Source organism: Amborella trichopoda, chromosome 2 (genome assembly GCF_054954075.1).
Source record: "Amborella trichopoda isolate Santa Cruz 75 chromosome 2, AtrichopodaSantaCruz75HAP2 v2.0, whole genome shotgun sequence".
Classification (NCBI taxonomy): domain Eukaryota; kingdom Viridiplantae; phylum Streptophyta; class Magnoliopsida; order Amborellales; family Amborellaceae; genus Amborella; species Amborella trichopoda.
The window spans coordinates 53,434,842-53,452,633 of NC_142337.1; the positions used below are offsets into that span (position 1 = coordinate 53,434,842).

General features: G+C 38.0%; 2 protein-coding genes across 2 annotated transcripts; both read left to right on the forward strand.

Moving 5' to 3' along the window:
• Window positions 1-1,303: 1,303 nt before the first annotated feature.
• LOC148783346 (uncharacterized) lies at window positions 1,304-2,721 on the forward strand. The gene is made up of 2 exons (XM_088859866.1): window positions 1,304-1,397; window positions 2,285-2,721. The coding sequence occupies exons 1-2, from the start codon at window positions 1,304-1,306 to the stop codon at window positions 2,719-2,721; spliced, it is 531 nt and encodes a 176-aa protein (XP_088715992.1).
• A 6,344-nt stretch (window positions 2,722-9,065) lies between these two features.
• On the forward strand, window positions 9,066-13,167 carry LOC18431485 (uncharacterized). Its single transcript, XM_006841610.4, has 8 exons — window positions 9,066-9,425; window positions 9,704-9,865; window positions 10,012-10,104; window positions 10,204-10,324; window positions 10,439-11,469; window positions 11,781-11,945; window positions 12,295-12,447; window positions 12,586-13,167. Exons 1-8 carry the CDS (start codon window positions 9,366-9,368, stop codon window positions 12,781-12,783), a joined length of 1,983 nt encoding a protein of 660 aa, XP_006841673.2. The 5' UTR covers window positions 9,066-9,365; the 3' UTR covers window positions 12,784-13,167.
• Window positions 13,168-17,792: the final 4,625 nt, after the last annotated feature.

Consider the following 17,792-nt stretch of genomic DNA (forward strand, 5'->3'; position numbering starts at 1 on the left):
GAAGCAAACAAGATAAGTTCGAACCCAATTTTTTTAGTTTTTTCTTAATTTTACAGCCTTTTTTAGGATTATTCAGACAATATTTGACTGATATTATTGATTGCATTCAACAAAAGAACGCATTTGAGAACAAAAACAAAGATTTGGAGCTCGATTTTAGGAATTTAGGGTTTCCTGAAAAAAAATTGAAGAAATACATGGAGAAATACATATATATTTTTTTATTGCAGGAAACTCCATGGAAAATACATATATAATTTTTTTGTTATATTTTTGACGTGTTTGTGATAATTGAAAATCTGGAATTGCATTTTTGGTTGATATTCGATATATTTTTGTCAAAATTTGATATATTTTCTACGGTAATTCTTAGGTAGAAGAATTCATGCTTGCTTTTCATTTGGATGATGGACTATCATAGTTCATCTATGATGCTTGTGATGGCTTTTTTTGGTTCTTTATACAATGGTCTATTGAATTGATTTTTCACCATTAGGGGTAAGTTACAATGTAATGCAAGTTATGGTACTTTTTGACAAAAAGAAGTCAAGTTTGGAGTGCATGACTTAAAAGTAATGTTTGGTTCTTTATACAGTGTTTTATTGTTTTTGTCATGTTAGAGTTGACTGCCCCTATGAATGTAACCAGAGTTTGACCTCAAGTACTGCGTATTTCATTTTTCATATCAAATAATACTTCAACAATCTCATTGACAAGGAGACAAAAGAAGGAAAATTCCTATTCACCGGCTCTCTATTCTTCTAGCCATAAAATATACCATATATCAACAATGTCTTCATAAAGAGGAAAAAAATAGAAGGAAATTCTTATCACCCAGGAATCTCTTTATTCTTAGCCATAGAATGCTTCAGCAGTGTCCTTGATAAGGAGGCAAGAATCGCCTAACCTCTGTTGAATAAATTCATGTCTGGGCTTATATGTTGGAAAATTGAAGTCCCGTAACATAGAAGAAGACTAACCCTCATAAACTCCTACCTCAACCTAATCATACTTCTCTACTATTTCTTTGGGTAAATCAGTGGGGAGAAGGCCCCTATCAATTTTCTTTGGGTAAATCAAGGGTTATGCATTCTTAAGTATTGCTTTGTTTTTTTTTTCTTTTTTTCTTGTTCATATACATGTAAATTAATCTTTGTTGTGATCTCGCCATTCTTACAAAGTCCCCTTGATAGAGTGATCTTCCCAAATAAATATTTTTTTAATGAACTTTTATGTTCAGGAAAATTTACAAGAAAGTAATAAGATGAGGAGGAGAGATGTGACATGGCAGTATGGCACAAAAATGAATAACAAAGAAAGAGTTCGATGTAATTTTTGTAACAAAGAAATGGGTGGTGGTATTTACCGCCTAAAAGAATACCTTGATTGGGTAAAGGGTAATATTATCAGTTGTAAAGAAGTGCCATCGGAAGTAAAACAACAAATGTTAAAATTAATTACAGAAAAAAAATGAAAAAAGTTGCAGAGAGAAAGGGATGCAGAGGAAATAGGAAGGGGGTACGAAAATCCAATAGATGAGGAAGAGGAACAAGAAGCAGAATTCGATGCGCAAACAGAATAAGATCGTCAGTCTCCAAGAGCTGAATTATAGACAAATAGAAATTCAAGATATGTGTAGGAGAAGGAATGGAGTATCCAGTAACTGTCAGCCTCAAGAACCTGTAGTACTAGGTAGGGGAGGATGCGGGGCCTTCATTGCTTAGGTCCACATCTAGTAGATTTAGGTGTAGTTTCTCTAGTCGCCCATCCTCTTATAGTCGGTCATCTACTACTCAACGACATAAACTCATAGATGTTCCACCAATGACCTGCGAACCCTCTGGATTTGGTCCCCACAAGCCACAATATCATCAAAATAAAATAAAATTTCCATCAACAGGTATATTAATAGAAAAGATTCGCATATTTTGGTATGCTAATGCACTGCCATTTAATTCTACGAGCTCAGACTTCTACCCACAAATAGTAGCTTCTATAGCTGAGGTAGGGACGGGTGTTAGAGGTCCAACTGCGAAGGAGTTTGCAGGGCCATATTTAGGAGTTGTTGTTCATGATGTCGATAAGCATATTGCGTAGTTCAAGGTCTGTTGACTAGGTAGAGGAGTGATCATCATGACTGATGATTAAAAAGACAAATCCCATAGGTATCTTGTCAATTTTTTAATAAGTTTTCCTAAGGGCACTATTTACCACTCTAACATTGATTTATCAAGAAAGAGTCATACTGGGAGACTGATATGCACACACTTGGACAAAATTGTAGATGAGGTTGGGCTTGAAAGTATGGTCCAAGTAGTGAGTGATAATACCGCGAACTACAAAAAGGCAGGCTTGTTGCTAATGGAGAGAAGACCCAATCTTTATTGGACTCCTTGTGTTGCCCATTGTGTTATTTTGATGCTTAAAGAAATAAGGAAGCTAAAGAGGATTAAAACTTGTATTTTGAAGTACAAGTTGATTACAAAGTTTATATACAATGACACGTACCTTTATGCATTGATGAGGGAGCATGGCATGCGAGAGATTGTCAGGGAGTCCACTACTAGGTTTGCTATAACGTTCGTTACTATACAATCGATATTGGTCAACAAGGCAGTATTGAGGTTAATGATACGCTCTAATAAATGGCAGACTGATAGGGCAGCAATGAGTCAACATGAAAGGCAAGTTGAAACTATCCTTGTCGATCGAAGGTTCTAGGCTCGATGTAACCATGTAATTTATATAACTGAACCTCTAGTGCGGGTGTTGAGGTTAGTTGACTCTGATGATAAACCCACAATGCGGTTTCTGTTCGATGCAATGAGACGTGCAAGGGAAGCTATATATGATAATGATATATGGACTGAAGAGATCTTGGAGATCGTTGTTCGTAGGTGGAGAGACCAACTGCATCGAGATATCCATGCAGCAGATAATTTATGATTCATTGTCGCAATTCATGATTCTTTTTCAACTCCGAGTAAAGTTATTGTAATTAATAATATAATAAACCATGTACATGATTCTTTCTTAATCCACAAAATTGTACTCCAATGCCACCTTAGATGATGCAGATATCATGGAGGGGGTTAGAATCTGCATCTACAGGCTTGAGCCTGATGTTGAAACTCAGATGGAGTGTATGCAGCAGGTAAACCTTAATCAAAACGTGTCTGTAATAAAATTTCAATTTAGAATAATAAATTGCATTGTTATGTTGTACTAATTTCTTGTATATACATCTTGTTATTTCTAGCTTATCATGTACATGAAAATAATGGGGAATTTGCATGCAACAATGCTAAAAAAGCAGTTGAAAAATTGTACCCAGGTTAGTTTAAGTTAAAACTTGTAATAATTTAGTATAATACTATTTGTGGTCTTTTTAAATCAATTTATTTTTTATAGTTAAGTATTTCTTTGTTTGTCTGTGTCAGCACAATGGTGGACGATACATGGAATTCGAACAAAGCAATTGCAAAAGATTACAGTTAGAATTTTGAGTCAAACCTGTGCTGCCTCAGGCTGTGAGAGAAACTGGAGTACATTTCAGTGGATGTTCACGTCGAGGCGGAATAGGTTAAAGACTCAGATGTTGCACAACTTGGTGTATATTCATTACAATTTGAAATTGAGAGAGAGACATATAAGGAGGACGCCAGCAGACTACACACTGATCAACCTTGATTACATCTTCTGGAGGGACCTCGCTGATGAGTGAGTATTACTAAGGACTTTACTACTAGACCAGGATTTTTTTAGTGGGGCAATTGTCGATTTGGATGATAATGTGGATGTTGCAGCATCCAATGAAGGAGACATGGTAATAGACATGGATGACAATTATACACAAGATGAAGATGAGTCACAGGATGATGAGGAGACAGATGGGACAATAGAAAACAACTGGCGAGATCCAGTCATCTAGGAATGTGAAGGAGCACAACATGATATGGTGCCCGATGAACAAGAAGATTTAATGAGATTGGCTCGGGGGAAAGTCCAGGCATCGAGGCGTAGCAGTTACTCGACAAGGAAGAAACGAAGCCGTAACCATCGCCATAACTTGGATATTCATGATGATGATAATATTGAAGCTGTTGAGGGCCATAACATAGAACAGGGTCAGGGTAACACAGAACATAGTGGGGGAAAGTACGAAGGCTGGACGAGTCTAGGAGACTTTGGCCAAGGGGGAACCATGGGAAATGTTCATGACTGGCGAGGGGACACCACTGCCGCATTACAGACTCCACCAGGCCTTACTCAGATTTTTCACCCTGTAAACCCTAATAGTGAAATACAACAATACTATGATCCCCCTCATCACTCTCATTACTACTAGCCATTGTTAGTTGGACTTTGTAACTTCATTAATTGAATTAATGTTAAATTATAAATTGTCTTACATATCTTCATAGTATTCAAATATTAATTATATAAAAAGTTGTTTCGATTTTTTTTTTGCAAGATAAATGTATATAATATGATAGTATACACTTAATTTAAGTTTTTCTATTTTTTTTATTTTTGGAGGTTTTTGACCCATTTTTTTTTAAATAAAAATCAACTTGATCGGTTAGTCTGGTTAACTGCCCCGGTTAGTCGGGTTCCGGTTCAAACGCTCCCAACCTCTTGACCGATTAACCATTCCGGTTCAATTTTGCGAACACTAGTTCAAAGTTAATGTGTTCAGGTTACGGTTTTTGGAGAAAGAATTGTGGGGTTATACATGGGGCTATTTTGGTAAAAATAATAATAATTTTTTTCCTTGGGGATGGCTGTAAAAATAAATAGTAATTTGGTTAGTTGTATAGTTTAAAAAACCATGCATAGAAAGTATCATCCATGGGGTTACACATAATGGGAACGTTTTTTATTGACCCTACCTATATATAAAGCATATTTGACCCCAGTTCCTAACTGTTTGATCAGAATGGATAGCTGGGATTGTTCATGTCAGGATGTCATGCCAATAGGTTTTTAATCTTTTTTCTACAAAATATTTTAAAGTGAAAATTTGGGACGTCTTTCTTATCATTGGGGTACACCTAAGGGAAAAAAATTATTTCTAATAAAAATAAATGACCAAAAAGCCCCTTAATCTTACACTGTTATTCTAATAATTTTCTATCACCAAAAATATTTTTATTATTTTATCATGGGTGCCCCTTTTAGATGCATGCATGCCTCAAATTTTGCTGCAAACTAATTTATCAAAACACTCTGAGCCATCTGATCAAGATCCAACACTCAAGAGCCAACTCTATTCAGGTCGGACATTTGAGAGCCAAGGACACATATGCTTTATATGTGGAATGAAAGGCTTTGACTTTCCCATAAATAAATCAATTTTAAAGGAGGTTAAGGAATTGAACATTGAAGTTGAACTTACAAGAAAGCTTTTTCAAAAGAAAAATTTATCTTTTTCTTTAATAAATTTATTGAATTCCACTTGAAAGTTTAACTATTGAATATTTTGAAATCACCAATGATTTTACAAATTTCAAATATAATGTTAAAAGTTTATATTAAGTGTCAAACTTATGCTATTGAAGTAAGACACACCTTAAGAGCCTTTTGGAAAAGGTTGTTTTGATGCTAAAAAAACCTCAACTAGATCATCTCGACATTGAGATGTATAAATATTATAAAAGAAAGAGAGATTTCAAGTCATAAGAATAACGCATTATCTAGACCGCCCACCTTCGATTGTACATAGATTTTCTTGATCTACTTTATTTTCAGAGCTTTAAATTTTATAATTAGCGGGTGCCGATAGATTTTCACATTAGCATAAGACTTTCTGGCATCGCAATTATATCTTAAGCCACAGTTTTGACTTGTGCCTTACATCGATGTCTATGGTTTATGCCCAATACAAACCTCAATCCTTTACAAGTTCAAAACCTAAGTATAGTTTGATCGATTTTCTTTTTATTTTAAAGAAATACAAAATTACTTTTTTTCTTGGAGTGCGTATAATACACATTTATTCCCTTGGGCAAAACAGTTATTTTTGAGATTTTTTTTTTGAAATTTTGAAATTTTGGTGGTCTGCTGGCCCTTGTACGTAGCCCTATGTGACGTACACCTGTGTGCTCACATGTGACCCGTAGGCCATTAGTGCGTAATCGGATAAAGCAAAGTGGTGCGGTGGGAATGGTAAACCAGCAAATTAATTTGCAGGAGGTAAACAACGAGGGCTTGCCTCAAAATTGAAGCAAATGGGTCAGACATGCCCATGTCGTAGCCCCTTTAGATCACGGCTTTTTGACGCCATAGAAAGCCTTATGATGTTCGTTGTCCAGCGGGATGCGATGGCACCTAATCTCAGAGATATCTCCCGAAAGGGTAGGGAACCGGACCTATGCCTTCACTACCAGCAAACTTAGAGCATGGTTTGACTATTGCTCCCTTGCACGTTTGGTCCCACTCAATTGCACACTCATGGGATGCAATGGACCTAGATGTGGGCTAGGTCTAGATAGGTTGGGTAGGAATAGGTTTTGTTTGAAATTAACTGGGATGGGCGAGCTAGAGTGGGCTCAAGAGAGTAGGTTCGAGTTGGCTTGGAGATATGGGGTTAGGCGAGTTGGCTTAGGTGGTTTGAGGAAGCTTAGGAAGGTTCAAGTGAATTGGAATGTTTCGGTAGGTTCGAATGGGTTGAACTAGGTGGTCTCAAATAGGCCTAGGTAGGTTCGAATGAGTTGAGAGGGTAGGGTTAGGTGTGAGCAAGAAGGCTTGGGTAGGTGGATTAGGTCAAGCGGGCTCGAGCCAGTTTGGGTAGGCTAGGGTTGAGTGGACCTAGGTGGGTTTGGTTGGGTTCAAGTGATCTAGTTTGCGTTTGGTTAGGGTTGAGGTTAAGGAAATGGTTGGTTTATGATTATAGTTTTGGTAACCTTGGTTAAGTGGGGTTGGGCTTGGGTTGAGGTAACTAGGGTGAGGTTAATGGCTGGTTAGGGATTGGGTAGGGTATGATCTTATGCAAAAACATTTCTCTCTCTCCTCTCAAGCATGCAAACAGTAATCAACTCCCAAATTTTATTAAAATGAACTCCAAACTTCCCAGCCCTTACAAATGAGGGGCTCAACCCCTTTTATAGATATCGTACAAACATAAGTGGATAATTAAAAGAAGGGGAAAAAGACGGGTGTAAAATTAAAATTTTCGGCCAAAAGGAAAATTGACCAAATGTAGAGTTGAGAAAGTTCTAAATTCCCCATCTAATCCTTCCCAAAGGTTTCCCATCCTATACCTATAATACAGGGCTTTGAATCTTAATATTCGGACATTGAACTGAGCGATATTTCATGATAAGAATGTAGATTTGATAGGACTTCTACGATTGATTTTACCAAAAAAATGCGAAGATTTGAGTGTGTTTTGAGTGTTTTATGGTTTCTTGGTTCATCTGCTCTTTTCCATATACAAATTCTTCATTTTCCAGCATAATTTGGCCCCGATTTTTTATTATGTATGACTGGAAATGGTAGAGCGCAATCCCTCGAACATTATGGGCTATAAATCTTTCCAAAAGACCCCTGAAATTCGAGTAAGTTACAAGAGCAATATCCCAAGCCCAATTTTTGTGGGATTTGTGTGGAGATATGACGATAGGCATTACAATTATAACACGCGTGGCCTGTGAGCTTCAAAACCCTAAATAGTATGAAACACCCCATGTTTTGAAAAGTGTGACCTGGAAAGGTCTGTTTGCACAAAAGTTGGGGCTTAAGGGTTTTTTGGCCTTCTAAATTCATTGTGAGGGTGTTGAGGCCACTAGAGATCAAATTTTAGGGGTTCTACAGCAATATTTCTTTTTTTTTTTGTCCCTACACATGTCATGTACAGTGCCTATTTATCTTAATTTCCTTATTTCTCCATGTTTTGACATCCGATTGAGCCAAAATTTGACATCCGATTGAGCCAAAATTTGAGAAGCAACTTTAAGTTAATAGGACCTATATTTAGGTCCCTTGGGTTCCAAATTGGGGTCATTGGTGTGCTTTTCAGGATCAGGGCCTTATTGTGCACTCCATGGTAGTTCAAGGCTAGAAAGGCATGGGCATGTCGTGGCTTTTATTAGGTGAATCCTTGGCTGCAGAAAAGTGGGGACTTCATTTTTTTTGAGCCCGAGTGAATCTTGAACGGGACTCATCCGTTCCTCCACGGCTTTTTTGGACATATTTGTTGCCTGAAAGCCATGCTTGCAACCGTTGCCTCTTTTATTTGCATGGGGTACGGTGCATAAAAAATACAGCAAATATTCAAGATCTATATAATTATTATTAGATAATTATTTTCAAAGAAAAATTGAATTTGGAATTTGGAATTTTCGAATATTTAGATCATTCTTTCCAAAAATTAGATGGTTTCAATGCAATATTGGGATTCATGTTGTTAAAGTTCAATTTTTTGTGCCTTTTTTAGGCACAGAGGGAATTAGAGTTCGAGTTTTTATCCTTTGAGGTTGGTTATGGGTTGTAAAAATCGCATCCCAAAATTTAAGATCTATAAAATATTCTTATTGTAAGTTTTACCCCATGGAGGATATGAACAATAAAAAATCTTGTACGATGAATACATAAAAGTACGATGATTTTCATTCTCACCACTAACACCACCCCCGTTAATACCTTAAAATATATATATATATATATATATATATATAAAAAAAAAAGACGTCTGAACTCCGCAAAAATAAAAGGGCTAAACTCGTGGAATCTGGTACCTCTTTGCATTGCAACGGTGGAGCCCGCACAAGTATACTTTACGCGTAGAAAGGTCAGAGTGGTTTCGGTTGGCACTAGAAGGACGTGGGGTGGGGTGGGGTCCAGCCCTTCCATTTCCCTTTGTGGCTCACTAGCCGTTACGCCGTTTCAAAACTTGCGGAGGAAAAAAAATTCCTCCTATTTCTCTCTCTCTCTCTCTCCTCCCCTTCCTCTCTCTCTAACTTTTCCTCTTTTTCTCTCTAAAATCTAAAAAGAAACTAGAAACCAGCTCCGGAACAGTGCGCCGCGCTTCTCATATAATAATAATAATAGAGCCCAAGACAAACGATTGTGAACAGAGGAGGAGTTTGAATTTGAATTAACGGAGACCTGCATTGAATCCCGGAACAGGGTCGGGTGAAGAGAGAGCGGCAGAATTTTGGGGATTCTATTAATTTGATGCTCCTTTTCCAATCCCCTATCGTTATCACTGATTCTTTGTTTTTTCAGAAGCTCTCCTGGTTCCGTCTTTTCTCTCTCTTAGTCGTTTCTCTCTCTTGGGATTCTTCTTCTTCTCTTTCTTTCTCTGATTTTTGTTTAAAGAGCTGAGTCTCTCTAAAGGTGACCTTTCCTTTTGGAAAGGGGATATGGCATTGGTTACCAGTGATGCGTTACCGTCACACTCTTGGGTTTTGCAACAATCCAAGGTAAGTTTTTTTTCCTTTATCTCTGTTGTAACAGTCCAATGTGAGTTTCTATTGAGTTTGGATCAGTTTTCATGGTTTTTCTCCTTTTTTTGATGATGGGTTTTCATGTTGTCGCTGTTATATGTTTGGGTTTTCTTTTTTCTGACATGGGATTTGATCGTTCCTGTTCTAATGCCTACATTTTTCTTATTCTGGTGATGTTTTTCCCCCTTCTTTTCTCTATGTGGTCGCCATTGTTTTTCTCATGCTCAATTAAAAAGACACTGAACCAAATGCAGGCATGGAAGGAAGCCCATGGTTCAAAGAGTCGATGGTCTGATAGCTCGAATTTTGCGTGGCCTGGCAACATTCAATCAATGGTTGAGTTCCAGAAGAAGGTGATGGACTTTAGGGATGTCATGGATCTTCCACCTCGCAATGGTTCTACTCCCTTAAACGAGGTACATTTTGTTACCCTCAAATCCAATTTAGCATTCAGAGATCTGGATGGACAATCAGAGAAAAGGTTCAAAAAAAAAGTTGTTTTGATACAAAAAAAAACCAATATGACATGGATGTGCCTTCTGACGTTCCAAGCTTATTGCAGTTATTGATTATGACAGTGGAAGACCTTTACAATTTGTATCCAAGACATGTATATCGTGATTCCACATTTGAGAAACCAACACCCATTCATCAGGTTCTTTTAACATTCTTCCCATAATTTAATACCTGTGCAATGTCTTCTATATTCAGTGATTGGGATAAGGCTTTAACCATAAAGGTTCTCAATTTACAGGTGTTAGGACATGTCTTCGAGGCCTTGAGGTCTGTTGAGAAGTGTTGGGCAGAGACAAACCCCCAATATAGAGCTAAAGAGGATGTCTTGACTACTGAGAATCTCACTGTGGATCAACTAAGTACACATTTCAATCAACTTTTCCTTTCTTTTCTTTTTTTTCATCAAGAAAGCTAATGTTAAGAAGAGAATAAGAGGCATATCTGATCACCCATTAAACTTGTCTCAATTTTAGGCGAGAGAATTTCGCATAAAATGGATTTCATGAGTGTCAGTGCAAAGGACATTTTCGACCTGATGGAAGAAGACGATTCAAAGAAGGTCTCAAGGGTTCCCTCTTGGAGAATGGTAGGCATTGGACACTCCTACTCTGATGGAAAAACCTCCTGTGATTCTCCTAGGACACCCACCTCAGTCCTACCTGAAACAACCCAATATTCAGTTAATTTGGGGCAGATTTTGAACTCCTGTGCATCCCCACCTATGCTTTTGCCTCTAAGACTTGAAGCTGTGGGCAAGCTCAAGCCCATTGATGTGAAGAGGCTCTCTTTCCATATGTTTCCCCTTGCCCAAGATCACAACTTAACCCATGACTCCAAGAAGAAAGAGGAAAACAATTCCCCAGACATGGAAATGGAGACTGATAATAACCAAGTGAAGAGCCTTGCTGTCCCTTTGAAAACCCAAGTTCCACCACCACCACCAACACCGCCATCAACTCCTATGAAGGTGGGCCCTACTCCCCCTCCACCACCACCACCATTGTGCTCACCAAAATTGGGACCCTCCCACCCACCACCACCATCCCCATTGATCACATCGAAAGCTGGGCTTGCGCCCCCACCACCCCCTCCGATCCCATTGAAGTCCGGAGCTGCACCTCCACCCCCTCCTCCACTGGGCGTTTTAAAGGCCCTTCGACCTAAGAAAAACAATACCAAACTGAGGAGATCAACCCAAATCAGTAACCTGTATAGGCTACTCAAAGGCAAGGTGGAAGGAGTGGGTCGAGATGCGAAAGCATCTCACGCTCGCAAGTCTCATCAATCGGCTGACAAGAAACAGGGTATGGCTGCTGCACTTGCTGAGATTACAAAGAGGTCGGCCTATTTCAAGCAAATAGAGGAGGATGTGGAGAAGCATGCAACTTCTATAATAGAGATGAAATCGGCTATTGAATCTTTCCAAGGAAAAGACATGGGACAGTTGGTGAAGTTTCATCAGTATGTGGAGCTTCATCTTGAGGACTTAACTGATGAAACCCAGGTGCACATTATAAAAAAAGAAAAGTATATGATTATCTAATGGAGTATATTATATGGATGTTCCAAAGAGGCACCCACCTCCAGTTTTCTATGATGGAAAGAGGTCACTAACTGTAACTTGGTAGTTATCCCCGTATTATGAGTAGTTTCCTATCCATCATTAGTAATGGATGGTGGTATGCTCTTTTGAAGTACGTATACTATATATGCTCCATTGGTTTATGGTATAATTATCCATTATTCAAAACCTTATGATGATCATGGTCAATTCTCTAGTTTAGAAATTGAGTCCTCAGACCCTGAACTTTGCAGGTGTTGGCAAGGTTTGAAGGATTCCCCACCAAGAAGTTGGAGACACTAAGGACTGCATCAGCTTTATATTCAAGGCTCAATTCCATTGCAACCAGCCTTGAGAGCTGGGAACCTGTGGCTCCAACAGCTCGTCAGCTCGATAGGGTTGAAAGCTTCTTTAACAAGGTTGTGAAAAAAAATGAATGTAGAAAATGGTGTGGCTCTTATAGCACCTTTTGAAGATGTATGTAATAAGAATAGGATAACCCTTGTAAAGAGAAAAAGTGTATGGAGAGCTAATGGTCTAACAATCGACTTTCTTTAAATAGTGGATGTCACATCCCAGTAGTTCTTCACCAACTTTCTCCCTCTACAAATTGTCTTCTTAATTTGAAGACTATCTCATGTAGTTTCCTTTGTGTGATTCCACGAGTTGCCATCTGAGAACAACTATTTCCAGCGCACCACATCAGTTGGAATTTGGTTTTAGTCTCACTATTTATTTCTCTAACATTGGGAAATTCCTTATGTTCAGATCAAAGTAGAAGTGGATGCAGTGGAACGAAGTAAGGATGAGGATTCCAAGCGTTTCCAGAGCAATAACATCACCTTTGACTTCAATGTTCTTCTTCTGATCAAGGAGTCAATGGTGGATGTTTCTTCCAACTGCATAGAGATGGCATTGAAAGTAAAGTCACTAACTTCCTCGTATTCATTTTTATTAGTACCTCTTCATAGTTTATCTTGCAATATGGCCATCCTTGGTTTGAATGTTCTGCGACATAGCCAACCTTTTTCTCAATCTGATTGAATTATTATTGTACAGGAAAGTGAAGAAGCAAAAGCAGCAATCTCTGCAGGGCTAAAGGATGCTGAAAATCGAATTAAGTCCTCTTCTCAAATGCTTTGGAGGGCTTTCCAATTGGCCTTTCGGGTGTACCAATTCGCTGGTGGGCAGGATGACCGTGCAGAGGAGCTGACTGGTAAGCTGGCCAAGGAAATTGAGAGCTACCCTCCCCAATGACTGAAAGTAGATCAGAAGAGGGGGAATTGATTTAGTTAGAACTTCTAAAAATTATTTTTTCTGGTGGTGCATTAATATATGCTCATTGATTGGTTGTCTTCAATTCTCCATAAAGCAAGACCCTATTGCTATGAGAATTATGCTCGATCCTCTCGGGTTCTCTTCCATATATGCTATGTATATTGTCTACATCCTCATCTTTCTTAGCTAAGAGACGAAGGTTGTATGTGCGGTTATGGTATATTGGTGTGCGTTGTCTTGGTCTCATAGACGTTAAATTGTTCAGCATGAGTTCTGTCTTGGTCTGATAGACATGTAATGTTGTTCTCCATATAACTATGAAGGGTTCAGAAGCTATTATATCAGATGGCTTCTTTATTATTAGTTGATGAGTTCTCATTCTACTTGGCTTGTTTCTTTAAAAATTTGTTGAAGCTATCATGTATGAAACCGGGGAATCATTGTTGCCACAAATGTACAAGGAACTTGACGATTGTGATTTCAAGCAATTTTGTGGGGCATGGAAGAGAAATCCGAGTTCTCAGCTCCTCTTCCTAGTGCAATCATATGAATTTAAAACTGGGCCCAATCAGCGATTACAAGATTCCCTATGCACAACATATGACAATCAATGTCCTTAGACAACATTTAGTATGACATGAAACCACCACAGAGAAGCCGTATAACACACGCACACACAGACACGGGCACACACACGCGCGCACACACACACACTGTTGGGTTGGAGGCAGAATGTTCTATGCCATCTAACGAGTGGACAGCGGGTAGGGTGGTTCCACTCAGCGGGCATTGAAGATTCCCCTGCCACACATCCTATGGTGGGAAGAGCAGACTATCCATAGGAAGTCCCTCCTGCCTGAGCATGGAAGTTTGCTGTACCCCAAACAAATGATCAAGGACATTGTCAAATAAGCAAACTGTCACATAGAACCTAAGAAACATGTGCGCTTGCAACAAAGGGCTAGACTGGAAACCACCCCTAAATGCATTTTGGCACTGCAGGCAGTATTTTTAATATTCCCTTATTTGTGGCTTGGGGGAGTCACATTGGATTCCAGGAAGTATGTGTTGGCAGACATTCAAAATGCCACACTTATTTTAAGTCACATTTGTGTGTCTGGTTGATAACTAATGATCAAAATATGAGTCAATTCCCAAACTAGCCCTATGCCAGCTAGGTCTAATGCAAAATCAGAAGTGCAGTAGCCGAATTCACTGGAATCCAAAAGGAATATGATAAAAATGTCAAGAAAAAAAAATCACTCTTCTAATTTTAAGAAACCTATTGGTGTCTTTTGTCACAATACCTTGACTACTTACTTTCATTTTCTTTGCTTTTTTTCACTAGGATGATGCATGGTTACTTGTCTCCTTTGTCATCCTGGCAAGTATATCTTAGTGAATATATAAAATAGGTGTACTCTATGGCCTTCACTGGCATTGATCTGCATTGATAGAATATCTAATGATGTATGTTGGAAATGGGAGCATGAAACAAGGTAAAATAAGAGACAAATGAAGTTTCAATGTCTTTGATCCCAGATGCGATATATCATTTTCTCAAGACAATATTTACCCTACTAATAAGAATCAATGCGCATCTAAGTTTCTACCTGGCAAATTTATCCTTAGGATATATAAGAGCAGGGGATTGCAAAGACTCTGTTTCTAATCAAATGCACAAGTACTATGAGATCTAGAGCACCAAAGTTACCCCTTTTTAGACAGAAAAAGTTCTCATAAAATGCTTTGAAAGACAAAAAAATTGTATGTTTATTTTTCTTTTATACAAAATGGAGGAAACACATCCCTATTTATATATATAGAGAGAGAGAGTGCTTTTTCACCTACTCCACAAGATTGCATAAGTTAATAATTGTCTCTTGAAATTTCAATGGTCAATACGGTATATGAGTTGCACTTATCATACAACATGATAACCAACATTCTAGGAAACCAATCAACACGCTTTTATGCTTGAGCCAACAGTCATACGGTACGTCTTTGGGTTCCAAAAAACCAACTGTCACATGCTATGCACACGTCTTCACAAGTAGAATACAAGTACCAGAGCACACAAATCAATAGGGGGGTGCACTATTTCATCGCAATTGGGCAAGTTCACCGGAGGGGCACATCACCTGGATGCCTCTAAGATCTACCAGTGGCGATGCTCATTATGGTAAAAGAAACGAGTCATGAGCTTGATCTACATAGTGCGCAGTTTAAGGACACCTCATATGTTGATTTGAGCAGGCGAAAAGCAAAAATGTGCTAGCAAGTGCCCTTGCACACACGCTTACATGTTCGAATGCTGAACATGCTTTGTATAGCCTTCTTTCCCGTTGGTTCTTAGAACACAAGTGAATATAACATCTACATACGTAAAGAAGGCTTCCCTCATCCACATCCTCAATGTGTGGGATAAATAAACTCATTACTTCTCTCTTTACAAATAGGACAAAACACACTTTCCAAGACATTACACTTTCTAAAATACTATGTTTACAAAGCAAATATTATTTTAAAATAACAAATAATATTTTTCAAATAAAAATACAACAATTTCCTCTTTATTTCAAAATAATATGAGAACATTAAGCAACATGTCATTTGCATGTCATAAACCTATCTTTTGATTTGAACCTCCATTTAGTGTCTACACTATAAAGTACATCAAGCTCCATGATAGCATATAACTTTGAACCAACGGTCTTATCCAATATACCAATAGCACAACACACAAATGACACACTTTCCAATGACCCTTTATACTGCTAGCTTGTTATGGGCCTTGAGTTTATGACGTGATTTTTGTGAGTGCTCTAGGCACGAGTATATCGCATAGGAAGTGTCCTCACTTCTATACTCATATAGGTGAATCTATCAAGGGTGACCCTGCATATAAAATATCATAGCTATACTAGTTATAGACAACATTAAGAGCATAGCTCAACCACCCCTCATATAGGTCATTATGTTTAATGATCCAACTAGCCATGCAAACAACTTGTTTTTATTACATTAAATTTCAACCTCTTGAGCTAACAAAAGTCCTAGATTGGGTTCCCACTATTAATGGTTACTCTATGGACTTTAGCCCCATTGTAGTTGATATCCGACTAATGTCTTTTCTTGCAAGGCCTTTTGCCAATGGACCAGCCAAATTTTCTTTTAACCTAACAAATTCTAAACTTACCATTCCATCTTTTATTAACATTTGGATGGAGCCATCTCTACAAGCAATATTTCTAGATTTGCCATTATATAAATCATTATTCGCTCGAGCAACTGTCATATGGATATCACAATTAATTGTGATTGCTAGTGTCGGTTTGGGCTAATATGAAATTCTTTGAAGTGAATCCTCAACCATTCCACTTCGCCATATATAGAATCTAGTGCAATGGACTCTATCTCTATAGTAGATTGAGAAATTCACATTTTGTTCTTGGTGCCCCATGATACCGTTCTATCACCTAAAGTCAATACCCATCTGGGTGTCGATAGTGATTCTTTGGGTGCATTTGACTCATGGAGCTTTTGAGAGTGGGAGGGACTTTTCCACAATTAGGGAAGGCTGCTCTTCCATCATTTTTAACGGAATGGATGCCTTTTAAAAATGAATTCATTTTAACACTAAAAAAAAGTTGTATGGAAGGCCGCCCTTCCACTTTATAGCTTCCACACGATAATATCAAACATGGAAGTGGGACATTTGACTCCCTCTTCAAGAAACTCCCACTTATCAAACACGCCCTTTGAGGTTCGTGCTCCAACTTGCATCACTACTCCTTCCGATACTGCAAGTGAACCAGTATGGTGTATGCCAAAATTGATAGTTCCTTTGAGATATCTCAAAACTTGAAAGATTGTACCCCAATGCTCTGTATTTTGGTAGTTACCCACTATACACGCAATATCCGGCCTTGTAGAACTCATTGCATACATCAAACTACCTATTACTCTTGCATACTCAATTTGAGAAATACATATCCCTTCATTTTTCATTTTTATGTGAGGATCCGTTGGTTTTAGTGTTGTCTTACAATCTCCATGCTCAAATTTATTGAGCATCCTTTCTATACAGTGAGGTTGGGTCATCGTCCTTCCTCACTATCTTGATACCAAGTATCACATTAGCCACTCCTAGATCCTTCACATCAAAGCAAGATCCGAAGCCAACTATTAACATATCATCAAAGTACAGACATATTATGATACATCTTTAATTAATCTTCTTACAATATACATATTTGTCTGTCTCACTCCCCTTACATCTATTTGACAATATTACATTATCGAATTTTTTATGCCATTGTTTTGGAGCATGTTTCAGCCTGTACAAAAATTTAGCCAACTTGCACACTTTGTGTTCAGGGCCTGGCTTTGTACAACTCATCATTTAGGAGAGTAGTATTTATATCTTTGGTGAATATTAGACATTTAACGGAGACAAGAGTAATTAGTACATGTACAGATGATATACTTGCTACAAGAGAATAAGGGCCAAAATAATATATACCCTCTTTTTCTTTCAAACTGTGGTAGCTAATTTAACCTTATACTTGTTAATGGATCCATTGATATTTCTTTTCCTTTTAAAATCCATTTAATTCAATAGGTTTAGAATTGGGTGCAAATTTACTAACTTCCATATAATATTAGTAAGAGTTGACTCCATCTCACTATTAATGACGTCTTTCCAAAAGATAGCATTATGAGATGCTAGTGCTTCTTATAAAGAGGAAGGTTATTCCTCCTCATTTGAAGCCATGAGTATTTTACCTAACACTCTCTTTTTATTAGCCTCCCCCAAGTAAATGTAAAAATCAGGCCAGAAATGATGTAGTGGATCCTTTTTAGCTCTCATACTTCTCTTTACTTCTACAACCTCTCCAATGGGTTCATTCCATGTTTCTTGTTCATCTCTTATTAAAAGGGGATCAAAACATTCTCGTTCACTTTTATGAGTTAAAATTCTTATA